The sequence below is a fragment of the Perca fluviatilis genome, chromosome 15 (assembly GCF_010015445.1).
Source record: "Perca fluviatilis chromosome 15, GENO_Pfluv_1.0, whole genome shotgun sequence".
NCBI classification, from domain to species: domain Eukaryota; kingdom Metazoa; phylum Chordata; class Actinopteri; order Perciformes; family Percidae; genus Perca; species Perca fluviatilis.
Window position 1 is genome coordinate 5,845,125 of NC_053126.1, and position 27,259 is coordinate 5,872,383.

Consider the following 27,259-nt stretch of genomic DNA (forward strand, 5'->3'; position numbering starts at 1 on the left):
ATGCCATATAAAGGGGAATGCGGGGACGATGTGGACCCCATGCCGTTCCTGGTTCCCTCAGAGAAGGAGCGCCTGGATGCCATGAATAAACCATACGACATCAAGCGCTCCTGCTGGGTCAAAGATGAGAAGGAGGCTTTCATTGCTGGGGAGATTCAGTCTGAAGATGGGGACAAAGTCACCGTCAAGACCACCAAGAACACTGTAAGACTAACGCTGCACTTATTTTGTCTCAAAGATTTACATTTATAAAGTAAAAGTAAGCTAATCAAGAGTAATGTTAATAATCTCACTCTGACCATAATAATCCTGATGATGACGTTATTGATTGAGTGATTATCCTTTCTGGTCAGACTGTGACTGTGAGGAAGGATGACGTCCAGCAGATGAACCCTGCTAAGTTCTACCAAGCCAGCGACATGGCCAACCTCACTTTCCTCAACGAGGCCAGCGTCTTGGAAAACCTGCGCAGCCGCTACGTCAACATGAGGATCTATGTAAGCCTGTTACAGCACCACCCAAACCTATTCAAAACCAGTAGAAAAACGTTGCTTTGTGCCCCACATAACTGTTATGTTATTATTGCACTTTCAACCAAAAGCTGAATGGAGTTCAGCACCCATTTTACGAATAAATATCACTTTATTCACCATGTAGAGCACAGCTCAGCCCGTGAAAACAGTTGCACTATATCTTCTGTGGCTTTGGAGGGATCTTGACCGTAATAACCCCGATGATGTCATAATGATCTCATCAGAGTTATCTCAGCTTGGGCTAGGACACTGCACATTTTTATAAGATAAGTGGGGGCGTGGAGGTTAAAAGACACAGGCAGGGTGGGTCTAATGAAAAGATGCTATTCGTTGCATTATAGGAAATGTAGGATTCAATATTTTTGGTGCGATACAAAGGCCTAAAAGTCAGAATATTTCCGGCCCCTGCTGCTTTGATTTTGAAGGTGCTTTTTCAAATCTGTCAGTCCCCCAACTCTATTTAAGTTAAATACTAAATCAGGGGAACAGCCCTTTGAAGGAGGACATCACCAGAAGAAGTACACAACTAGGCAGGCTTAACATGAAAAGTGGATGTAACAAATATATAAATGAATGCACTTTCACAAAACACCTTCTCACCTGCATTGGAATTTATGTATTTTCATATTCAGATCCCAAATTGTGGACTTTTCCCTGAATAGCACCAGACCTTTCTTAATAAATGCGTAGTTTATGTTCACTATAATCAGGATCCAACCCACCCCCGTCACCAATCCTTTCAGTTACTGCCCAGAGTCCCATTTGCAATTAAAAACATATATAAAAAATCCTTCATCCCCACTGCCATCACCACACAACATCAAGCAGCTCCATTCAGGCTTCTTCTTGCACTTTTTTTGCATTTTGCACGTTTGTACAGTCAATGTTATTACACTGTTTCTATATGTATCTTTGTGTTCTTATATCTACTTTATGTCATTTGAGCCTGCCCTGTCAAAGAAATATTTCTGTCACTCGTGACAGACCATAAAGCTTTTCTAATCTTATCTTATTTTAAAAGTGCCTATGAACCAGATTTGTTCATAGGCATGATTTTGTTGATCATTTTATCCTGCTGCATCCTTCAAAACCTTTTCATACGCTCCCTTTCCACTTCTAGACCTACTCAGGCCTCTTCTGTGTGACGATCAACCCGTACAAATGGCTACCCATCTATGGCGCTAAAGTGGCCCAGATATACAAGGGGAAGAAACGCAACGAAGTTCCTCCTCACCTCTTCTCCATCTCTGACAACGCCTACCACGACATGCTGATGGGTGAGGAGAGGGCGATGGCACTGTGGGCGATTAAAGTGGCAGGGAAGGAAGATATTTGAATCAGTCATAGGTCATCGGTGGGTGAGGGGAGGGAGGTGGAGTTGGCAAAGAGGATAAGTAAGCATGCAAGTGGTATGTGGCGATTTGGGATGAACCCCCCTTGAGATGAGTTGCTTGAAAGTCATTAAACTGTTCTTTATGTGGAAAGAGGGAGCGGGGCAGTTGCTGTGTAATCAGTGTGGCGTGCGATGATTTGTTCAGGGAGCAGAAACATATTTGAAGTTATTATATGGCATCAGGGGAGAGCTGACAGCTGTCTGTGTTCTTGGTACATGCTGACAGAAAACATCAGCAGTCCTCTGATCTGCTCAGAGGGAAATCAGCAGTAATTATTCTCGTCTCTCTCGCACTCTCTCTGTTTCTCCTCCTGCCCTCTCTATGTCCCACCGTGGCAGAGCATGAGAACCAGTCTATGCTGATCACGTAAGGACACCGTGTTGTTTTATGTTTGCACGTCCCATACAAATACAAGGGGTAACCTGCATGTCTCTCTATTACGGTGTCGACACCTTATTTGTTTCTCTCCTCCAGTGGAGAATCTGGTGCTGGCAAGACTGAAAACACCAAGAAGGTCATCCAGTACTTCGCCAATGTTGGAGCTTCTGGGAGCAAAGCCTCCGACTCCAAGGCAAGTGTGTCGTTGTGTGTGCACCGGCATGATTTGTTGCTTTTCTTCGTTGACAAAAAAAATTCATCTTCTCTTCTCTTCTCTTCTCTTCTCTTCTCTTCTCTTCTCTTCTCTTCTCTTCTCTTCTCTTCTCTTCTCTTCTCTTCTCTTCTCTCAGGGCTCTTTGGAGGACCAGATCATTCAGGCTAACCCAGTGCTGGAGGCATTTGGCAACGCCAAGACCATTAGGAACAACAACTCCTCACGTTTTGTAGGGACAAAATCATCATCAGATCTTTTTTTTTTTCATTATCAAATTAAATAATGATTGTGGTACAATCAGCAAATCTGTGAGAATAATATTTGTGTCGTTTTAGGGAAAGTTCATTCGCATTCACTTTGGGCCGACAGCTAAGCTGGCTGGCGCTGACATTGAGAGCTGTGAGTGGATTTCATTGACTCGTTTTTTAAATTGTTTTTATTATTTTGGATGTGGGGAAAAAACATTAGCTGTAACAGGAATATAATTAGCATCCTTAAAAACAGCTTGTCCTATTGTGTCTGTGGTGTTTTGTCTGTGTCTTTGACTATGTATGCGTCTGTGTGCTTCAGATCTGCTGGAGAAATCGAGAGTGATTTCCCAGCAGGCTGCTGAGAGAGGATACCACATCTTCTACCAACTCCTGTCTGGAAGGAAGCCAGAATTCATAGGTCCAACTCTGTTATTTTTTTAAATGTACTGTACTTAATAAATAAAGTTGAGTATTATTAAATATTGTATGAAAAATATTGTATGTCTTCCAGAGGCTTTGCTGCTGAAGCCTGACCCCAAACAGTATGTGTGGGTGTGTCAGGGAGTCACCGTGGTGGATAACATGGATGATGGGGAGGAACTGCTGCTCACTGATGTGAGTTCATAGTTTTCTGTGTGAGCCAAGTTATTCATGCTGCACTTTGATTTTATATCAGTGATAAAGACTGACACGCATCTTTGCGTGACCGATGAGAAATGATATAAATGAGCCTGTTGATGGGGCTATTGCCTCTCTTTGTGTAACTGTTGCGCAGCCCTGACATTCTCTCTTCTGCCATAGGAAGCCTTTGATGTCCTTGGCTTTACTTCTGATGAGAAGATGAGTGTGTACAAGTTGACTGGAGGCATAATGCACTTCGGTAACATGAAGTTCAAACAAAAAGCCAGAGAAGAACAGGCTGATGTGGATTCCACTGAGGGTATGAAAAGTCCACCTCTCTCTCTCTCTCTGGCCTTTTCTTTCAATCTATCCTTCTTTTCATCAGTTTTATTTTTCATTATGTGTATGTCTGTTCCGACCCATTTTTTTCAGCATGTGTTACAAGACATTGTTGAAATAATTGAATTCATTCCTCGTCCCCCACTCTCCTTTCCCTTCCTAAAGTGGCTGACAAAGTCGCCCACCTCATGGCCATCAACTCTGGGGAGCTGCAGAAGGGCATAACGCGCCCCAGGGTCAAAGTTGGCAACGAGTTTGTGACCAAAGGTATATTACAAAGACATTTTTTTAGATGATTCTATTTCATTTTTTTTTGGGAAACAAAGACTAACCAGTGAGAGTGTAGACGATGCACTCAGTTACAATATTTGAATATGAACTGTCAGGTCAGAACCAGGACCAGTGTGTGTACTCCATCGGCGCTCTGGCAAAAGCCATCTATGACCGCATGTTCAAGTGGATGGTGACCCGCATCAACAAGACCCTGGACACCAAGATGCAGCGGCAGTACTTCATAGGAGTGCTAGACATCGCTGGGTTTGAGATCTTTGAGGTGAGCTTTCAATAGATTTCCTTGGACGAGATATGATCATGTCCTTTCCGCTCCATTATGTGACAGGCTTATCTCATCCTCCAGTGATCCAACTCTGTCTTTCCTCTCCAGCTCAACAGCTTTGAGCAGCTGTGCATCAACTTCACCAATGAGAAGCTGCAGCAGTTCTTCAACCACCACATGTTTGTGCTGGAGCAGGAGGAGTACAAGAAGGAGGGCATCGACTGGGTCTTCATCGACTTCGGCCTGGACCTGCAGGCCTGCATCGACCTGCTGGAGAGGGTAACACACACGCTGACATACAAACACACACACACACACACACAACACACACACACACACACACACACACACACACACAGTCAGCATAAAGTTCGCAAATGTGTATATACAGTGTGTTGAGTACACCATATATTTTCTACCTTCTAGCCAATGGGGATTTTTTCCATCCTGGAGGAGCAGTGTGTGTTTCCAAAGGCGACAGACGCAACCTTCAAAGCAGCTCTGTATGACAACCACCTGGGCAAGTCCTCCAACTTCCTAAAGCCCAAAGGGGGGAAGAAAGGACCCGAGGCCCACTTTGAACTGGTGCACTATGCTGGCACTGTGAGTACTGGATTGGTATAGCATTTGACATGGAGATGTTAGTGGCTAAACAATGCACACATGCCTCAATAGGGATGTGAAAGAATGTGTGTGTGTTTGCGGTGAGATAACTCAGAGTTCAAAAGATAGTTACAAACATATGCGTGCATAGCCTTAGCTATTCAGCAGAATGTTGCTAATAATACTGTTTAAACAGTCAAAGTCATTGATATCGCTGTATGTAAAAGTAGGATGTGTAACTGTGTGTACATCAGTCTGTAAATGTGTTTGTGCCTTTCACAGGTGGGCTACAACATCGCTCACTGGCTGGAGAAGAACAAAGACCCTCTGAATGAGACGGTGGTGGGACTCTTCCAGAAGTCCTCCATGCCTCTGCTGGCTCTGCTCTTCAAAGAGGAGGAGGCCGGCGCAGGAACCAAGAAACAGAAGAAAGGGTCGTCCTTTCAAACTGTCTCCAACTTCTACAGGGTAATTCACATAGACACACGGGGATGCTTACACACACACACACACAAACACACACATTTAAGAATACTGCAGCTCTCACAGCAGGCTCACAATCTCACAGGTGTCTTTGACTGTTTGTGTACAACAGGAACAACTGAACAAGCTGATGAGCACCCTGCGAAGCACTGCTCCCCACTTTGTCCGCTGCATCGTGCCCAATGAGTTCAAGAAGTCAGGTGAGTGGGTAAAAAAATGTGCGTTGATCTTAATTGTCAAGATCCTGATGCCACTGTATGAATTTGGAGGCACATGATCACAATGTTCGCTATGTTAAGAGCTGTCTTCTTTCTGAGACGTCAAATATTCACTATCCACTGGTCTTGGTTCTCTCCGCCATGTTGTGAAGGTGTGACAGATAACCACCTGATCCTGCACCAGTTAGCATGTAACGGCGTGCTGGAGGGCATCCGTATCTGCAGGAAAGGATTCCCCAACAGACTACAGTACCCAGAATTCAAACAAAGGTCTGATTCCCATTCATTCTTTCTGTATTCATCTCCATTATTCCAGTGTTTATCGCCATGTTACTTAAACTACTGTCACATTTCTCCTTTCCCGATGTCTCGTAGGTACTATATCCTCAACCCTAACGTCATCCCTAAGGGATTTGTTGACAACAAGAAGGCCTCTGAGCTCATCCTGAGTTCAGTTGGCCTGGATAATATGGAGTACCGCATCGGCCACACCAAGGTACACCGCTGTTATAATCATTATCTAAAACACAACACATGTAAATGAAATGACTTATTGAACAAATAGATATCAATCAATAGTAAAGACTTTAAAGTTGAATCACTTTTTGTACACTGGCTCTTTCGTTGCATATTGTGTGTAATCTATAGGAACTGTGTGTGTTAAAGGTCAAACATTACGCAAATTTTCAGGTTCATATTTTCAACTAGTACATGTTTACGTGCTTAGATGTTCATAAAACACATTATTTTTCTTATACTGTCTGTCTGAATATACACGTATTCACCCTCTGACTGCAAAGCTCTGTTTTGGCGCCTGTCTCTTTAAGCTCCCCTCCCGTAAAAGCCCAGTCTGCTCTCACTGGTCAGTGTTTCCGGGTCGTCTGCATCCGCACTCTCTGAGTCTCAGCACCAGGGGCGTTGGACTGGGGGGGGAAAGGGGACTGAGTACCCAGGGCCCTCATGTGAGGAGGGCCCAAAAAGATGCTAAAATGAATAGCTGTGGAAAATGCCTTTCTACAGGGCCCAGAATTTTGTGCTACGCCCCTGCTCTGCACCATCACTTTCTACTTATACATACAGTTTGTAGTTTAGTTGTGACATCACAACCGTACGGAAGTCCTGACGGCTCGTTTAAAGGCACAGTTTCTGAATACGGGATGTGTGCATTTCTCTATTGATTGAGCGCTTTGATACGTTCACAGTATTTATACATGGAAATCTCACTTTTTACAATATGGGACCTTTAGCAAATCAGAGCATAAATCTGATTAAAGCTTTTCCCTCAGTTTTCCTCTTTTTTCTCACCCCTCCTGTTCTTCCGTCTTTCACCTGTCTGCGTGTTCCTTTCCAGGTGTTTTTCCGCGCAGGAGTCCTGGCAAAGATGGAGGACATGCGCGACGAGAGGCTGGCAAAGATCCTGACCATGCTGCAGGCTCAACTTAGAGGAATTCTGATGAGGGTCGAGTTTAAGAAGATGGTGGACAGACGGTCAGTGTGTGCCTGTGTTTCTGTGCGCACCACGTGTGTTCTCCTATAAGACAGCTAGGCCAGGAGAGATGGAGTATATTTTGGTCGATTATGTGTACATACGTCTTCAGTGTATGTTTGTAAATGCTAACAAATGTTTCTGTGTTCATGTGTGTGTGTGATGCAGAATTGCACTGATGGCCATCCAGCGAAACGTGAGGAAGTTCCTTCAGTTACGCTTCTGGGGCTGGTGGAAACTCTACACTAAGGTGAAATGATTGCCTTTAGTGTCTTGCCAAATGATAAATGATCATCGTTATCATGTTAACCATCGCGTTTCCTGCCTTGCTCCCCCCCCCAGGTGAAGCCTCTGCTGATGGTCGCCCGTCAGGAGGAGACCTACAAGGCAAAGGAAGAGGAGCTGAGGGTGGCAGTGGAGAGAGTCAAAGAGCTGGAGGGCAAGATCAAAGATGTGGAGGGGAAGATGGTCACTCTGTCACAGGAGAAGAACGACCTCGCCCTGGCGCTGGCTGCAGTAAGTGCACATCTGCATTCAAGTCCCGTTGCTCTTCTGAAAAACAGAAACAATCACTCTCTACAACCCTTACTGCTGTTCTGAAGGTATTTCCAGAATAACGAAAGACTCTTCTAACCATCTAGATCAGGGATTCTCAAAGTGGGGTCCGTGGCACTCTGCCAGGGGGCCAATGAAAAGTTTCCAGATTCATTCACCTAAATTATCATGATATAAACATTTTTATTTTTGTTTAAAAAGGCTTCACAGTTGAACAAATAATATTTTTATTTTTTTAAATCTAAAATGGTTCGTAAATTACTTTCTAATCTAACAAATCTATAACTCTCAGAATCTGCAAATAAGTTCAATACATGTTTAATATCTTTCTAATACATTTCTCTTGTGTTGTTCTTTCACATTACATAAACTAAGACGAAAGAAGTGTAAAAAAAGGGGGGCGCCCGGATAGCTCAGTTGGTAGAGCGGGCGCCCACATACAGAGCCTTTACTCCTCGACACAGCGGGCCCAGGTTTGACTCTGACCTGCGGCCCTTTGCTGCATGTCATTCCACCGCTCCCTCTCCTCTTTCATGTCTTCATCTGTCCTGTCAAATAAAGGCCTAAAAATTCCCCCCAAAAAATGAATTAAGAAGTGTAAAAAAGGACCCATGTCAAATTATTCCCGAGCCACATTAACCAGCTCTATTCCCAGGCCAGGCTGGAGATATAATCCCTCCACCTAGTCCTGGGTCTTCCCCGAGGCCTCCTCCCAGCTGGACGAGCCTGGAACACCTCCCCAGGGAGGCGCCCAGGGGGCATCCTCACCAGATGCCCGAAACACTTAGCTGGCTCCTTTCCACGCAAGAAGCAGCGGCTCTACTGCGAGTTCCTCACAAATGACTGAGCTTCTCACACTATATCTAAGGGAGGCGCCATTTCGGTATGAGTAATACATTTATAGATAATACGTACATACAATACATCTAAAATAAGATGAGCTTTAATTGATTCCCAGAGGGGAAACTCTGGAAAGAAACGTTGCTCCCCGTCTGCGAATCTTCTGCGTGACAGGCAGATACTGTCCACCATACTAACGAGGAGAGGGTTATGTTACGTCCTTAAAATGCAAAAACAGTTATAGTTATAAAAACACGACGACACCTTGTCTCCCCACAGGAGCAGGACACGCTGGGTGATGCTGAGGAGCGCTGCACCCAGCTGATGCACCAAAAGGTCCAGATGGAGGAGTCATTGCAGGTAACGTGTTGCGCATGAACCGTAACACTTTATGAGTGTTTTTGTCTATATTATATGTGTGAAATCTGGTAATAAGACATTTTGGAAAGTGTTCCAACTGTCCTGTGTCTTAGGATCTGCGTGAGCGCCTGGAGGAAGAGGAAGGCAACACGGCCTCCCTCCATGGCCAGAGGAGGCAGCTGGAGGGGGAACTGACCGAGCTGAAGAGAGACCTGGAGTCTCTGGAGTCCACACTGGCCAAGACTGAGAAGGAGAAACAGGTAGAGTGGAGGAGGCTGAGGAGAGAGGACATGCAGTACTGCAGCTTTGGAGATGTATGTGTTGACGACTGAATTCTGTTCAACTGTGAGTTTAGGGTCTGGACTTCAAGGTGCGAACTCTGACGGGTGACCTGAGTCAGAGAGACGACCATGTGACCAAGCTGCAGAAGGAAAAGAGAGCTCTGGAGGAACTGCAACAGGTAGACAAACACACGCACATGGCAACATGCATGCACATAAACTAATATTTGAAAAACACCTTTTTTATGCCCATGACTTTAATCGTGACCAAGACATTCTAATATTTGAATCAGAAAACTGTGGAGGATCTCCAAACAGAAGAAGACAAAGTTAACCATCTGACCAAGACCAACAGCAAGCTCAACTCCCAAGTGAATGAGGTAAAATCTGTCTTCGTGACTTTTTGAAACTCTGTGGAGCAGGAATACATTATGTGCACACCTGCAGCTGAATATACTCAGCTTTAAGGTCTGGGTTTGTGTTTGTGTGTGTGTGTGTGTGTGTGTGTGTGCGTGTGTAGCTGGAGGACTGCTGGGAGCAGGAGAAGAGGATCAGGGCGGAGGTGGAGAAAGCGAGGCGGAAGGCAGAGGGAGACCTGAAGATGACCATAGAGAACCTGAACGAGATGGAGAGCGCTAAGCTCGACCTGGAGGAGGTTATTAAGAAGTGAGAAACAACACACACACGCACGCACACACACACACACACGCACACACACACACACACACACACACACACACACACACACACACACACATTGAAACAGACAAGTTCATAAAAGCTTTAGAAGTATCTTTACGTCTGACTTCCTGTACGTTTAACTTACAAAAGTAACTCTTATCACTACTCATACCTCTGTGTGTCACTCACTCTCTCTTACACACTGTTTGTCCCATTGGTTTCTGATCCCACTGCTGCGTGTGTGTTTGCTGTGTGTTCATCCAGGAGGGACTTCGAGATCAACAACATGAACTCGAAGCTGGAGGACGAGCAGGCTCTCAGCTCCATGCTCAGCCGCAAGCTCAAAGAGCACCAGGTTTGTGGTTGGGTGGTGATGGTGGAGTGGATGAGACACATGCCTATGGTGTGAGAGATCTAGGTTCAATTCCCACTGCGATACATCAACCAATGTGTCCCTGAGCGAGACACTTAACCCCTAGTTGCTCCAGAGGCGTGCATCCTCTGACATATGTAGCAAATGTAAGTCGCTTTGGATAAAAGCGTCAGCTAAATGACATTGTTGTGTATTTGGTAGCGATGCTATAATGTTGTGTGGAGAGGAATCCGCTGACGCTGTTTCTTGATTATAAGGGTTTATTTACATCAAAGAATTCAGCATCAATTTACAAGCTCTGAAGAGCTCGGAGAGCAACAGTTTTCCCAATTCTCCAATGGTCCTCTGAGGTTCTGCTGTTAACACATGGTATATCTATACTTCACAACTTAGGGTGGGATCAATAATTGACCAATCTAAGATACCAGTCATATAAAGCTTAAATACAAGTTATATAGAATGGTCAGATAAAAATACACTTCAACATGTAATGTAATGGTTAGAGGAGCAGGCGTCTGCAGGCTTTTAGTCCATGAAGCACCACACTAGCTGATTTCAATTGCTCCTTCATCTGTGGTTTAACATGGCTAGGCGGAGCTATTAAGACCACCGGATTAGGAGAAGCAAAGACTAGAGCAGTCTTTGTAGTTTTTGTTCCTGCAAATATTGAGCTAAATTTGTTATTTATTTATTTATGTCACGTAATTATGTACATGTAAATGTCATCCCTAGCACAGGGATGACGTGTTGGTGTGTTGGTCTGGTCACCACCGCGGTCCAGACTGAAAAATCTCAACAACTGTTTGGTGGATTGTCATGACAGTTTGTACAGATATTCGTGGTTCCCAGAAGATGAATTGTGCTGACTTTGGTGATCCTCCAGACTTTATCTCTAGTGCCACCATTAGGTCAACATTTGCGACCAAAACTAAGTTTTGTGGCTTCAAATTAATGCGAGATGGGTGTGTTGAGGAAAGGTGCGATAGCAAATGAAAAGAGAGAGAGAGAGAGAGAGCAGTGTGAATATAAGGTTAGGAAGTAGGGGAGAGGGTGAAGAAGTCGAAGAACTAAAGAGGCATGATAAATGATCTGGTTTTAGAGATTATAATCTTGCACACATTTGTCTTTCCCTTCAGGGCCGCATAGAGGAGCTGGAGGAAGAGCTGGAAGCTGAACGAGCCATGAGAGCCAAGGTACAAACTAAACCTCATATATTACACAACTGCAGAATAACAATTATTATACATTCACATGTTGACAAGTATGAATAGACAGGAAGGTGGGATATTACCTATGGCAGTTAGAGATTAGAGTTGTCTGCTCTCTGAAAGGTGGAGAAGCAGAGGGCCGAGCTATCCCGAGATCTGGAGGACCTCAGTGATAGGCTGGAGGAGGCGGGAGGAGCCACCGTCGCCCAGGTGAGTGTGACTGACAGCTGTCAATCAATCAAAGGGTAGTCTCACATTGCCAGACCTTCGTTCCACAGCGCTCTGGAAAGAGGGTCTGGCTAGTCCACACAACGTTCCAGGATGGAATTTCTTTAAACCAATCACAATTGTCTTGGGACACAATGATGGTAACTCTGCAAAATAGCCTGGGAAAGGAACTCGTTTTGATGGAACGTCTAGTAGTCAGCTAGCTGTCTGGATTTACCCTGCAGAGATCTGAGGAGTTAACCATAGTCCTCAGAAATCCACCGGAGTTTAGAATTACAACACAAAGAAAGAGGAAGGTACCGGACATCCGGCCGAAACGAGGGACATCTGGCGGAATTTCCGGCAGGCACCTGAACAATCCCGGAAATGAGATGTCGCCGATATACTGTAGACTAATCAGAGGGTAGTAAAACCTAGTAGTGTTGGCTGTTTTGTTTATGTTTGGAAAACTTTAACCTCTGTCCTTTTAAACCTTAGATCGAGCAGAACAGGAAGCGGGAGACTGACCTGCTGAAGCTGAGGCGGGAGCTGGAAGAGGCAGCGCTCCAATCAGAGACCACGGCGGCAGCGCTGAGGAAGAAGCACTCAGACGCGATGGCTGAGCTGGGCGAGCAGCTGGAGAACCTGACCAGGCTGAAAGTTAAACTGGAGAAGGACAAACAGAGCATGAAGGCGGAGATCGAAGACCTTAACGTCACCATGGAGGCCACTCAGAAAGCAAAGGTACGACGTTATTTTGGAACATCGAGTGTGATTAGCTCAATCAAGAAAAATCATACATAAATATTTAAACTCATACGCACTTCTGATTTTTGCACCTGTGTGTATTTGGGTGTTTACATGTATAGATGAACTCTGAGGTCCATGCCCGTAAACTGGAGGACAATCTGGCAGAGGCTAATGCTCGCCTGGCTGAGATGGAGCGCAATCAGACTGAGCTCAACGCTGCCAAAATCCACCTGACCAGTAAGAACACACACACACATGCACACATGCACACGAACAAAAAGAAAACAGTTTCTGTGGCCGGGTTGGCTCAGTGGGTAGAGCAGGTGCACATATACTGAGAGGTTTATGCATCGACGCAGAGGTCCAGGGTTAGAATCTGACCTGTGACGATTTCCTGCATGTCTTCCCACCTCTCTCTCCCCTTTCTCACCTAGCTGTCCTGTCAAATAAAGGCGCAAAAGCCCCAAAAAATACAGTTTCTTGGACTTTTTCATGTTCTATTCTTGTGTGTGTGTGTGTGTGTGTGTGTGTGTGTGTGTGTGTGTGTGTGTGTGTGTGTGTGTGTGTGCGTGTGCAGCGGAGAACAATGATCTGAGCAGGGAGTTGGACGACGTGCAGAGTAAGCTGACCCAGGTGACCAGGCTGAAGGCCTCCCTCACCACGCAGGTCGACGAGCTCAAGCGACAGGTGGACGAGGAGAACAAGGTACAAGTCGCCACAAACACACACTCATTCGTTTCCTCTTCACTTAGAAGTAACGTGTAATATTTTTGTACACATTTTCACAGCTGAGAGCTGCACAGTTCAGCCTCAGTCTCAGCCGGTGCCTTGCACACGGGCCCATCGGCAGTGCTTTTGTGGTGTGAGGGGAGATCATTGTTCATTCTGGTTTTGAGATTCAAACCACCAGTAGTGGAAGAAGCATTCAGATCCTTTAATTAGGTAAAAATACTAATAACTAACTTACTCTGCAAGTAATAGTCCTGCATTGAAAATGTTACTTAAGTAAAAGTATGTAAGTATCATCAGGAAAATTTACTTAAAGTATTAAAAGTAAAAGTCAATGCAGAAAAAATCCTCACATTAACATCACACATCAACTAAGTGTTTAATGGTCTAATTATTTCAGCTGGACTTGTAGGCCTGTATGTTGTTGGGTAGTTTGATTTATAATAAAAGATAATTTTTATAAACTATGTGTTTTTTGTACAAAAATCCTAATCTGTAAAGAAACTAAAGCTGTCAGATTTATGTAGTGGAGTAAAAAGTACAACATTTCTCTGAGATGAAGCGGAGTAGAAGTAGAAAAGTGTAATGAAAAGAAAAGACTCAAGTAAAGTACAAGTACCTCAAATTTTATTTCTTTTTGCTGCCTTTTAAAAACATCTCCAAAAACCTCCTGCTAAGGCGCCTCTCCCCCTCTGCAGGGCCGTAACACAGCGGTGATGGGCCTGGCCAACGCCCGCCACGACCTCTCCCTGCTGAAGGAGCAGCTGGAGGAGGAGTCCGAAGCCCGAGGGGAGCTGCAGCGCCTCGTGTCCAAGCTCAACGCCGACGTCACCTCCTGGAGGAGCAAGTACGAGACGGACGCCATCCACCGCACCGAGGAGCTGGAGGAGACCAAGTAGGTTCAACAGAGCCGTGGTTCTTAAACTGTTTTCAGTAATGTACCCCCTGGAAAATATTCTCTGACCAGCGCAAAGCTGTTTTGGGCTTCAGAAAGAGACACATTAAAGCGCTGCACTGCCACTGTCTAACTTTGTTACTGAAAAAACTCTTAAATGCTACTTTAAAGTGCCCATATTATGCTCATTTTCAGGTTCATAATTGTATTTAGAGGTTATATCAGAATAGGTTTACATGGTTTAATTTAAAAAAAAACACCATCTTTTTTTACTGCACATTTCTGCAGCTCCTCTTTTCACCCTGTGTGTTGAGCTCTCTGTTTTAGCTACAGAGTGAGACAACTCACTTCTGTTCCATCTTTGTTGGGAGTCGCACATGTGCAGTAGCTAAGTAAGGACTACTAGCCAGTCAGAAGCAGAGTATGAGTGCGTGTCCTGACAGTACCTAGGTAAGGACTACTAGCCAGTCAGAGGCAGAGTATGAGGGTGTGCCACGCTAGCAGCTAGGCGAGCATTATAACGTGTGTTACAAAGTGTTCGTCTCTGAAGTAAAGACTGGACTACAGTAGAGCTGTTTGGAGCAGTTGGTGAACAGTGTTTTCTGTTGGAGATGGTAAGTCCCTTTGGGGGGGACTTTGGGCTTTTTCACTTTGTAAACCTATTACATGCACAACGATATACTGTATAACACAATAAAGGAAAGGGAAAAACCCCAAAAGCATAATATGAGCACTTTAAATGTTTAAAATCCATGACTAAATTAATTTATTATTATAGTATAAATTTTCAGGGAATATATATATAATATATATATATTTAAAAGAAATCTCACGTACCCCCTGCAGTACACGTACCCCCCATTTAAGAAACACTGCAACAGAGCCAAGAGATTGTGCGACTACCCCTGTAAATCAAATAAAAAGTATATATAGATTGTGTATATCAGTCTTGGGTATAGATGAAACATGGTGGTTGTCTTGACACTTTTTAATTGTAATCCCACGGTTGCCTCTCCCTCTCTTTCCCTCCCCCCCCCACCACTCTCCTCAAGACGCAAACTAGCAGTGCGTCTGCAGGAGGCTGAGGAGGCAGCGGAGGCGGCACAAGCCAGAGCTGCCAGCCTGGATAAGGTCAAGCTGAGGCTGCAGGGAGAGGTGGAAGATCTCACCATAGACCTGGAGAGGGTATACACACACACACACACACACACACACACACACACACACACACACACACACACACACACACACACACACACACACACATACACACACTTTTGTCTATAACTCGACACATAGGACACAGTCTGCAAGAGTTCATGTTTTTGCTGGGGAAAAATATCATGTCTTAAAGGTCCCATGGCATGAAAATTTCCCTTCATGAGTTTTTTTTTAACATTAATATGAGTTCCCCCAGCCTGCCTATGGTCCCCCAGTGGCTAGAAATGGTGATAGGTGTAAACCGAGCCCTGGGTATCCTGCTCTGCCTTTGAGAAAATGAAAGCTCAGATGGACCGATCTGGAATCTTCTCCTTATGAGGTCATAAGGAGCAAGGTTACCTCCCCTTTCTCTGCTTTGCCCGCCCAGAGAATTTGGCCCACCCATGAGAGAGAGACATCATGGCTTTCAAATGAGCAAAGTGGCCATTGGTCAAGGCCACACCCCCACCCTCCACCTTGCCCCCCCCCCTCTCCTCCTCAATAGCATTTAAAGCTACAGACACAGAAATGGCACATACTAAGAAAAGCTCTTTGTGGGACTGACTCTAGTGGCTGTAATTCTGCACCAAGGCTGAATTTCGGGAAAGATACTTCAGATACAGTATTAGGGGACCACTAAGGTCTATATAAAAGAGACTTCAGATACAGTATTAGGGTACCACTAAGGTCTATATAAAAGAGACTTCAGATACAGTATTAGGGTACCACTAAGGTCTATATAAAAGAGACTTCAGATACAGTATTAGGGGACCACTAAGGTCTATATAAAAGAGACTTCAGATACAGTATTAGGGTACCACTAAGGTCTATATAAAAGAGACTTCAGATACAGTATTAGGGGACCACTAAGGTCTATATAAAAGAGACTTCAGATACAGTATTAGGGGACCACTAAGGTCTATATAAAAGAGACTTCAGATACAGTATTAGGGGACCACTAAGGTCTATATAAAAGAGACTTCAGATACAGTATTAGGGGACCACTAAGGTCTATATAAAAGAGACTTCAGATACAGTATTAGGGGACCACTAAGGTCTATATAAAAGAGACTTCAGATACAGTATTAGGGGACCACTAAGGTCTATATAAAAGCATCCAAAAAGCAGCATGTGTTGAGCTCTCTGTTTTAGCTACAGAGTGAGACATCCCACTTCTGTTCCATCTTTGTTGGGAGTCGCACATGCGCAGTACCTAGGTAAGGACTACTAGCCAGTCAGAAGCAGAGTATGAGGGCATGCCACGCTAGCAGCTAGGCGAGCATTATAACGTGTGTTACAAAGTGACCCCCGTTTGTCTCTGAAGTAAAGGCTGGACCACTAAGGCCTATATAAAAGAGACTTCAGATACAGTATTAGGGGACCACTAAGGCCTATATAAAAGAGACTTCAGATACAGTATTAAGGGACCACTAAGGTCTATATAAAAGAGACTTCAGATACAGTATTAGGGGACCACTAAGGCCTATATAAAAGAGACTTCAGATACAGTATTAGGGGACCACTAAGGTCTATATAAAAGAGACTTCAGATACAGTATTAGGGGACCACTAAGGCCTATATAAAAGAGACTTCAGATACAGTATTAGGGGACCACTAAGGTCTATATAAAAGAGACTTCAGATACAGTATTAGGGGACCACTAAGGCCTATATAAAAGAGACTTCAGAGACAGTATTAGGGGACCACAAAGGTCTATATAAAAGAGACTTCAGATATAGTATTAGGGGACCACTAAGGTCTATATAAAAGCATCCAAAAAGCAGCATGTCATAGGACCTTTAAAATGCTTGCTGTAACTCTTAGCATTAAGGAACCTGTAACCAGCAACTGTATTTGAACTCAATACAAAACTAATAATTAGTTATCTAATATTGATTATTTAGCGTTACCTTTACACCCATGTCATTATATCTTGGGGCTCTTTCCTGATGAAATGAAACTATCAAAATCTAATGTTATGTGAGTATGTATAAATAATGATCACAAAAAGGGAGCTCCATTTGCTTTCTGCCTGTGCGATCGTAGTCCAACGCAGCAGCAGCAGCTCTGGATAAGAAGCAGCGAGTTTTCGACAAGATGGCGGCCGAGTGGAGCCAGAAGAATGAGGAGCTGCAACTGGAACTGGACAACAGCCAGAAGGAGAGCCGCTCCTACATGACGGAGCTCTACAAGCTGAAGACGGCCTACGAGGAGAGCCAGGATCACATAGAGACCGTCCGCAAGGAAAACAAAACCCTCTCAGGTAGCTTCTTACCGCTGCAGGTACTGCGGTACAGTAGACCATAGTGCGATGGGGATGATATCCTGAAAATGCTTCAAGCTGGATAGCCTGATTACATGTCTATACTCTCATATGAAATTCACTTTGCCCAAAAAATACAAGAGAAAAAGAAAAATACACACAGAGCCAGACAACAATTACACAAATAGTACAAACAAGGTTAGAAATGAGCACCATTTACTAGTCAAAGGTAGCCTGGAAAGCCAGACCGAAATCCGAAAGATTAAGGGTCTGGCATTGAGTAATGAAAATGGCCCACCTCGAGGGGCGGCACCAAGTATGCATTTGAAAATCTCACTGCACGCAATTGGATAACACTACGACCAATCACAACAATACACAGGGTGATGTATCCAGAGCCCCATACGCTTAGCTACCAGCGGAGCTAACTGGTAGATTAAACTGTCGTCATGTGTTTAGCTCGCCTCTGGCCCGCCTATATCAGATACACACCGATGTGATTGGTGCAGCTCGACTACAAGGGCATAGTTAATGAGCATCATTACTCAATGCCAGAGTGACTCGCTGAGCAAATTCTCTCGCGAGAACTCTGGATTTCCAGGTTAAGTCAAAGGCTGGCAAAATATGCAAGTGGCTGGTAGATTTGCTTTACTCAACAGCCAAAAAAAACAATGGTAATGTATTGAGTGGCTGGTAAAATTGAAACATTCCCTAGCCATTTGGCTAGAGGACCAAAAAGTTAGTTTTGAACCCTAAGTACAAAGATGAAATTACAATAACAGCCATGACCGAGAAACAGGCAGCACACAGATTTTTGAAAGAGTTATGTCATGGTTTCTTGACAACGTGCCCTCTCTCCCCACAGAGGAGATCAAGGAGTTGGTGGACCAGCTCGGGGAAGGAGGCCGCAGCGTCCACGAGCTCCAGAAGGCAAAGAAGAAACTGGAGGTGGAGAAGGAGGAGCTGCAGCTGGCTCTGGATGAGACTGAAGCTGCACTCGAGGTACAAAGAGCCTATTTCTCTGCCTGTGAAAAGGAAATCTTTTCCTGGCCACTGTCGCACCAAAATGCTTGCTCTTGGTGGGGGAATTGTTGAGTCTCTGTAAATTATAGAATGTGGTCTAGACCTACTCTATCTGTAAAGTGTCCTGCGATAACTCCTGTTGTCATTTGACACTATAAATAAAAATGAATTGAATTATTTGGGAAATAGAAGAAAGAAAAAAAACGTGGCATGTATGAGTTCTGACTGGGGAACAATTTGGAGAAAATGACGTACATGAATTTTAGAAAAATAATGACAGATTATTTCCAGTCTGGTTTGGCTGTTGGTGGATTTATTGAACAAAAGTTCAATCCAATCAATCAATCAATCAATCAATCAATCAATCAATCAATCAATCAATCAATCAATCAATCAATCAATCAATCAATCAATCAATCCAAAGACAGCCATAAATGCTTGCAGTGTTAGTGGCAGGGCCTCTGTCCATAGTAAAGTTGTCTATTTTCCAGTTTTAAAATGTATGTGTGTGTTGTGTGTGTGTGTGTGTGTGTGTGTCTGTGTGTGTGTGTGTGTGTGTGTGTGTGTGTGTGTGTGTGTGTGTGTGCGTGTGTGTCCAGGGGGAGGAAGGTAAGCTGGTGCGTGTGCAGCTGGAGCTCGCTCAGGTCAAGGCTGACATCGACCGCAGAATCCACGAGAAGGAGGAAGAGTTTGAAGTCACCAGGTTAGAAAAGAGATTTGGAAAACATAACATAGTGGGTCAAACACAGAAAAGGTTAAAAACCTAAATTCCTAGAAATAATAGTATCATTACCTTAGAAATGATTTAAAAAATATTAATTACTCTTATCAATCCGTACTAACTAAAGATCATATTTACTTTCTTAAAGCTGACTCATGTTCCTATAGCCTTCAGAAAGACACATGGTTGTTGTCCGCTGCATATGGCAAAATACATCCACGGTGCAAACACGATGCATGTTTTTCATTGAACTATTTTCATGTAACTATTCAATTGTTTTATTTTATTTTTTACAGATACTCTCAATAGGGCTGGGCGATATGTAGAAAATCAAATATCATGATATTTTTGATCAAATACCTCGATATCGATACCACAACTATATTGTAGTGTTGACTATTGTTGCTTTCTCAAAACATTTACACAATGAGATTTTTAATAAATAATCATCAGTAATGTGGATATAATGACTACGTGGGTAAAGGCAAATAATAGAACAGTTACAACAGTCTGGTTATGCCATATTACGATATCAGGATATCCGAAATCTAAGACGATATCTAGTCTCATATCACGATATCGATATAATATTGATATATTGCCCAGCTCTAACTCTCACAAGAAAAGGGCGAAATAAAATATAAATCTGGGGCATGGAAAAATGAAAGACCCATTCCTTTCCTCCTCAAACAAAAAATCCATTAAAAAGATCAAGACATAAATCAAAAACATAACCCTCCACCTTTTCTGACCCCATCTCCCCCCTAATAACTTTGATACAGTCCCATAAGCAAACCATTAAACTAACTGAACTATAGAAGATTCAGTCTTCATTCACAAATGTACTCATTGCTCACCATGATCCACAAGAACTTAATTTGTATTTGTGTTTCACAACCACCTAGTCCTTAAAGGGATACACCACCGTTTCTTGAAATAGGGCTCATCACGGTCTCCCCTAGCTGTAGATAGGTGGGCCAACGCATTTTTTGTGCATACATTGTTTTGGTCTGGTGCAACACCGGCAACGCCACCGCTAGTTAGCTTAGCGTAGTGAATGGAATCCTATGTTGCCGGTTAGCATGTTGTGAGTAAAAGTGAGCCAACAAAAGACAAAAAAACAACCTAATTACTTGCACTGAGACCAAAAATGCGTTGGCCCACCTATCTACAGCCAGGGGTCATCAACTACATTTTTTCAAGGGCCAGAATTTTTCTAAGCAGACACTCTGGGGGCCGGACTTTCAAATAAAGAAAATAAAATTAATTTATACCTAATACGCCTATTCTTGTTCGAAATTTCCCCTTTCTTACTGAATTAATGCTATATTTTTGTTTACATGTATTAGTGTGAGCAAACTCATACATACTGATAACTGGCTCTTTAACTAGAAAATGATCTCAGACTAGGAGGCAGTTCACTGAGGAGTGATGTTTAAAGTCTGTGATTATGGAAACATTATTGTAGTATGCAGCGTCCTGATTGGTGGAAAATGCTTGCAGAAAGAAATGGCTGTTGTCGGGTAAACATGTCACTGTCAAAGACGTGGAAAAGCCCAGCTTTAATGATGAATGGACAGATAAGCAGGCTATGCACTCGTCATGTATGCCTCATTTACAATGAAAGATGCTTTTGCAAAATAATAAAACCAGCATCATCATCATCAAGAATGAAGAACTCGAACATAACGATCGCGTCATTCACGTGCATATTAAGTATCTGTTAAGTATCTGTCCACATGTATCTGTTTTGGTCTTATAATACCTCCATAGATTCACCGCTCTAGCGGAGAGTTTGGTTTGTTCAGCCAGCAGTAAGGTTTACAAGAATTTGTCCAAATTTCCAGATTCCCGGCAAACTAAGATAAACAGTTAGACTACAAACCGACAGCTTTTGTTTTAGCTTGTTTGTAAAAATTGCAGAGTAGAGCTGTGTTTGCGTAAAAAACAGCGCGGTGGACAAGAGTGGACTGAGCAGACTGAAATATCGCTTTCTACATGTTTATGCCGGTCTACACAGGTGAGTGCATTGATAAGTATTGACTTTTTACTCACGAAGGTTTTATTGTAGCCTACTTACAGAAAAGAGACCAGCGTGAGTTCATCTGCCCCAGCGGCCGTATCGTTCCCAGTCAGGTGCTGCGTGTTTTAACGCGCACACATCCCGGCTCAGCGGTGTGTGTGTTTTAACACACATGATGTGTTTTAACACACACACATCTTGGCTCAGCTGTGCGTGTGGAGCTCGGGCATCGCTGTACAGAATCCCGGCATGTGAATAGAGATGCAAATACAGGGGGCTGGATTTTTGCTCTAAATGCTTGAAATGATAAATAACAGAACACATTTTTTCATCTTTACATTTTGTGAATTCATGATTATTCTGCGGGCCAGACTAAAAGCTTTGGCGGGCCGGATGTGGCCCGCGGGCCGCCAGTTGACGTTGACTAATCTACAGCCAGGGTAGACTGTGATAAGCCCTATTTACTCCTTTAACTACATCCTGTGTCCTGTAGAAAGAACCATGCGCGTGCGGTAGAGTCGCTGCAGGCCAGCCTGGAAGCAGAGGCCAAAGGTCGCGCCGAGGCTTTGAGGATGAAGAAGAAGATGGAGGGAGACTTGAACGAGATGGAGATCCAGCTGGAGCACGCCAACAGGAACAACGCTGAGCTGGTCAAAACCCTCAAGAAGCTGCAGCAGCAGATCAAAGTACGAGTTTTTATTTGAAGAAAAACCTTGCGATTAAAAAATAAAAAATTAAAATATGAGAGCAATAATCCTCGTGTCTCATCCAGGATCTGCAGGTGCAGATGGACGAGGACGCCCGTCAGCACGACGAGCTGAGGGAGAAGTACAGCCTCCAGGAGCGGCGGCTGTGCCTGATGCAAGGAGAGATGGAGGAGCTGAGAGGAGGCCTGGACGCGTCCGAGAGGGCCCGCAAACTCATCGAGCAGGAGCTGGTGGAAACCACGGAGAGGTTCAGTGAGACCAGCATGCAGGTAGGCTGTTCCATAACACACACACACACACACACACACACACACAAACACACACACACACACACACACACACACACACACACACAGTGCGTTCCCACTGTCTTTTGTGGGGACCTGCCATTGACATAATGCATTCCCTAGGCCATTATCCTAACCTTAACCATCCCAACTGAATGCCTAACCTTAACCCTTACCCTCACCCTAACCATAACCTAATTCTAACCCTAATCCTAAAACCAAGTCTTAACACTCAAACAGTCCTTTAACCTTGTGGGGTCCAGCATTTTGGCCCCACAAAGCTGTCAGGACCCCACAAGTATACTGTACTCCCGGTTTTTGGACCCCACAAATGCAGTTAAACGAGAACACACACACACACACACACACACACACACACACACACACACACACACACACACACACACACACACACACACACACACACACACACACACTCGAAAACGAGATGATACATCTCAAGGGGTTTATCCTAATAAACAAATTTGAACTACACACACGCACACACACACAATTGGTTAGTTTTTATAATCCCATTTATCTTGATTTTTTGATCACAACTAACATCATCCACTTTTCTCGCTCCAGAACCAAAGTCTGACCATCCTGAAGAGAAAACTGGAGGCTGACCTCGCCCGGCTGTCCAGTGAGAATGAAGAGCTGATCTCAGAGTTTCGCTCTGCTGATGAGAGAGCCAAGAAGGCTGTGACCGATGTAAGCTGCACGACTACACACAACCCCCACCACAAAGCCACAAAGTTAAAACATAATAATTAGTGCTGTCAAACGATTAAAATATTTAATCACGATTAATCGCATTAAATGTCATAGTCAACTCGCAATTAATCGCACATTTTTATTTATTATTTATTTTTCTCGTTTTAATGCTCTTATCAACATTGAAAAGTGGATTTGTGCTTTTGTCGCCTGGCTTTGACGAGGGGGCGGAGAATTCGCATCAGCTGTGTGCTTGGTCATCAAGTGGTATTTCAGACTGGACGTGCTGCGATGATAGCTCAGTTCACAACCACAAAACACACACATCACTTTGGTCTCGTCAATGGAACCATTTGGCAACTTTTGAAAAGTAAACTTTCCATTCAGAATCTTATTGGCATCCATTTCGGCGTCTCGTGCTCGCCATCCACTCAAAACGTAACGTTAGCCTACTACTCTTTGGCCGGCTCGCGAGCCCAAACCAGTGTGTGCGGCGTACCTGTTGTTTAGTTCCCGGTCTAGCTAGATCTGGTGTGGTGTTGTAGTTTTTCTAACGTTACTAGTTGTTGCAACAGCATGTGAAAAAAACTACAAAGTTTGCTAGGCCAAAAAGAACGTTAATCTTGAGATAAAAAATGTACGCCATTAAAATGGGTTTGCGTTAACGCCGTTAATAACGCGTTTAACTGGCAGCACTAATAATAATATATGCATACATAATATACATGAAACAGGCAAGATTTAAATTTAAAAAATTGCAGTTTCTTTGCCGTGGCATTGAGTTCAAAATGAATCACGCGTGGGTATGTTTCATGTGTCTGCCTGCAGGCAACGCGACTGTGTGAGGAGCTTCGACAGGAGCAGGACCGGAGCTCCCACCTGGAGAAGATTAAGAAGAACCAGGAGCAGAACCTCCGAGACCTCACACTGAGGCTGGAGGAGGCTGAGCAGCTGGCGCTGAAGGCTGGAAAACGCACCATCCAGAAACTGGAAACCAGGGTGAGGAGCTGTGTTGATAGCAGGCAAATAGCATTAGCTCAAAGAGCTCATATTATGATTTTTGGCTTTTCCCCTTTCCTTTATTGTGTTGTATATCTTTTTTTGTGCACATAAGAGTTTTACAAAGTGAAAAAGCCCCAAGTCCCCCCCAAAGGGACTTATCATCTCCAACAGAAAACACTGTTCACCAACTGCTCCAAACAGCTCTATTGTAGTCCAGCCTTTACTTCAGAGACAAACGTGGGTCACTTTGTAACCCACGTTATAATGCTCGCCTAGCTGCTAGCGTGGCACGCCCTCATATTCTGCTTCTGACTGGCTAGTAGTCCTTACCTAGTTACTGTCAGGGCCCTCATACTCTGTTTCTGACTGGCTAGTAGTCCTTACCTAGTTACTGTCAGGGCACGCCCTCATACTCTGCTTCTGACTGGCTAGTAGTCCTTACCTAGCTACTGTCAGGGCACGCCCTCATACTCTGCTTCTGACTGGCTAGTAGTCCTTACCTAGGTACTGTCAGGGCACGCCCTCATACTCTGCTTCTGACTGGCTAGTAGTCCTTACCTAGCTACTGTCAGGGCACGCCCTCATACTCTGCTTCTGACTGGCTAGTAGTCCTTACCTAGCTACTGTCAGGGCACGCCCTCATACTCTTCTTCTGACTGGCTAGTAGTCCTTACCTAGGTACTGTCAGGGCACGCCCTCATACTCTGCTTCTGACTGGCTAGTAGTCCTTACCTAGGTACTGTCAGGGCACGCCCTCATACTCTGCTTCTGACTGGCTAGTAGTCCTTACCTAGCAACTGCGCATGTGCGACTCCCAACAAAGATGGGACAGAAGTAAGATGTCTCACTCTGTAGCTAAAACAGAGAGCTCAACACACAGGGTGAAAAGAGGAGTTGCAGCAATGTGCAGTACAACAAAAATATGGTGTTATTTCTTTTTTTTTTTTTTTTTATTAAACCATGGAAACCTAGTCTGATATAACCTCTAAATACAATTATGAACCTGAAAATGAGCCTAATATGAGCACTTTAAAAGTGACTAAATGGAAACAGGTTAGACACTTCAGGTCAGCCCTGTCATTCTCTTTAAACCAGGGGCCTTCGACGTCTTTTAGGCCAAGGACCCCGCTTAGCTGAAAGAGAGACAGAGCAGGGACCCCCAACTACATATGTTTGGAAATGAAGTTGCATATTAAACTGGGCCTACAATAACATGTAGGGTGGCCTAAAGCCTTTACACATACCTATTTGTGACGCATACAATGTATTCAAATAATTATTGACATTCATATATTTATACATGTTTTAATGTTAAACATACATGTAGCACAGTGAATCCTTAAGCTTAACTGTATCTGTGGATGGCTACCTTAGTGGCTACCTTACCTACAGGCCGATCATCAATGTTGTGTACATTTAAAAACAAATCACAAATAGGCCGATTTATCTTTTCTAATGATATGTTGGACTCATGTTTATGTACTGTACCCTGCAGTAACTCTGAGGACCCCGTAAGGGTCCCAGACCCCCCTTGTTGATGATCTCTGGTTTAAACCATTCAACTTTTTCTTCCCTTAGATCAAGGAGGTGGAGAATGAGCTGGATCAGGAGCAGAAGCGCCACATGGAGACAGTGAAAAACCTCCGTAAGGGAGAGCGTCGGCTCAAAGAGCTGATCTTCCAGACGGAGGAAGACCACAAGACCAATCAGCGCATGCAGGAGCTGGTGGAGAAACTCCAGAACAAGCTCAAGTCCTACAAACGCCAGATAGAGGAGGCTGTGAGTAGGACGACTATTCAAAAAAAATATATATATATACATTTTTCTACTTAATGATTTGGAATTTATGTGATGTTTTCTTTATAACTACATTTTGTACTACCTTGTAATCTGCAAGTGCCGTAAGAAGATTAAGAAATGTTATTTAGTTTATATCTCACAGTAATGTATAACCTTATCTTATCGTCCACCAGAAAGTGAATAAGCATACTTCCCAAAATGTTAAATAATTCCTTTTGTGTCACTTTTAATTATGCTACTTGGATCCCATTAGAGGATAGAATATTAAAGATATGTCAATCCAAAAATAGTACACTTTTATTCAATTCCTCAAATAGCATACATGGTCCACAGAGCATGGGGAAGACATTCTCTAAACGTCTTGCCTGTCTCACTGTAGGAGGAGCAGGCCAACAGCAGCCTGTCTAAATACAGGAAGACGATCCATGAGCTAGATGATGCTGAGGAGCGTGCAGAAGTGGCAGAGATGACCCTAAATAAAATGAGGATGAGGAACCGAGCCTCCACCAATAAGGGCTTCACCACGGTGGAGATCGTCCAGGTCAACAAGCCTACCAGTGGAGGACAGGACGGGTAGAAGGGAAAAGAGACACACACTAACGCACACACAACGAGCAGGTAGGCAATTACACAGAGGAGGATCATCTATCTGAGCATACCATCTTTGACACACACACTATTGTTCAGTCAATTTTGTCTTTGTTCTCCCACAGAGTGACACACACCCATTCAGCCCTCCAGAGGACGCTTGACTGAGGAAGTATGAGCTCAGGCTCCCCCGGGGAAAGTCTTAAAAAGGCCCAGACAGAGCTACTTAGAAAGTCTTAAATAATTAAAAGAGTCTTTAACATCACTAACAGTCTTAATCAATATAGTCTTAGGATTGGTCACTTCACCTGTACTAGTCGGTTTTAGCCTGCATGCTAAGTATGTTTTACTGTTAGTATACCTTGAATGTACTGTAAGGGTCTGCAGGCTTTGAATGTACACTTGAAAGTGTTTTTATGTGGAACAACTGTCAGGTACATATCTTTGGTTATGTGATATTTGCTCTCATGGTTCTGTAAAGTGCTTTGATTGGATCCCATATTGTTTATTAGTGTGTGTATGTATGTATGTGTGTCTGTGCCTTGCGTGATCTCAGATAGTGTCTCTACACTGGGGGGAGGAGAGGGAGAAAGCTGCGCTCTCATGTCAACGATAGAGAGCCCACCTGTGTGTCGCTCCTGCATGTGTTAAAAGTGTGTGTGTGTGTGTGTGTGTAGTGGCTGGCTGCAAAGTCTTAAATAAACTACAAGCAAATGAGCAGAAAGGTCTGTGGCTTATTCAGAGGAGCTGAACTTAATGAAGCACACATCCTAATATTGTAGTGTTTCTGAATCTTTAGCCTTTATCTGTGAGGTAAACATGGGGCAAAAATGACCTGAGGTTTGTGATAATGTGATTACACAGAAATTTGATTTTGACACTAGGCCTCTCTACAAAACCGCATTAAAGGTCCCATGAAATGCTGCTTTTTGGATGCTTTTATATAGACCTTAGTGGTCCCCTAATACTGTAT

The 27,259-nt window shown here is 43.8% G+C and overlaps 1 protein-coding gene across 1 annotated transcript; it reads left to right on the plus strand.

Annotated features, from left to right (window-relative positions):
- Nucleotides 1-26,964, plus strand: LOC120573990 (myosin-16-like). Its single transcript, XM_039823945.1, has 44 exons — nucleotides 1-204; nucleotides 354-497; nucleotides 1,654-1,810; nucleotides 2,266-2,293; nucleotides 2,402-2,498; nucleotides 2,656-2,748; nucleotides 2,855-2,918; nucleotides 3,090-3,188; nucleotides 3,282-3,389; nucleotides 3,576-3,710; nucleotides 3,896-3,997; nucleotides 4,117-4,283; nucleotides 4,395-4,565; nucleotides 4,713-4,889; nucleotides 5,172-5,357; nucleotides 5,485-5,572; nucleotides 5,743-5,860; nucleotides 5,966-6,086; nucleotides 6,942-7,078; nucleotides 7,245-7,326; nucleotides 7,419-7,592; nucleotides 8,751-8,831; nucleotides 8,945-9,091; nucleotides 9,187-9,291; nucleotides 9,406-9,492; nucleotides 9,633-9,778; nucleotides 10,058-10,148; nucleotides 11,303-11,359; nucleotides 11,498-11,584; nucleotides 12,080-12,325; nucleotides 12,451-12,568; nucleotides 12,909-13,036; nucleotides 13,759-13,955; nucleotides 15,008-15,140; nucleotides 17,202-17,418; nucleotides 18,284-18,420; nucleotides 19,041-19,144; nucleotides 21,679-21,871; nucleotides 21,958-22,161; nucleotides 22,768-22,893; nucleotides 23,725-23,895; nucleotides 25,477-25,677; nucleotides 26,078-26,316; nucleotides 26,412-26,964. Exons 1-43 carry the CDS (start codon nucleotides 1-3, stop codon nucleotides 26,273-26,275), a joined length of 5,826 nt encoding a protein of 1,941 aa, XP_039679879.1. The 3' UTR covers nucleotides 26,276-26,316; nucleotides 26,412-26,964.
- The last annotated feature ends 295 nt before the right edge of the window (nucleotides 26,965-27,259 follow it).

Bases quoted from the DNA above. Each gene is read 5' to 3' on its own strand.
- LOC120573990 (XM_039823945.1), top strand. From the start codon at position 1: ATGCCATATAAAGGGGAATGCGGGGACGATGTGGACCCCATGCCGTTC. The intron at 8,832-8,944 runs GTAACGTGTTGC...CCTGTGTCTTAG, and splicing joins AGATGGAGGAGTCATTGCAG to GATCTGCGTGAGCGCCTGGA. The intron at 19,145-21,678 runs GTTAGAAAAGAG...TGTGTCCTGTAG, and splicing joins GAAGAGTTTGAAGTCACCAG to AAAGAACCATGCGCGTGCGG.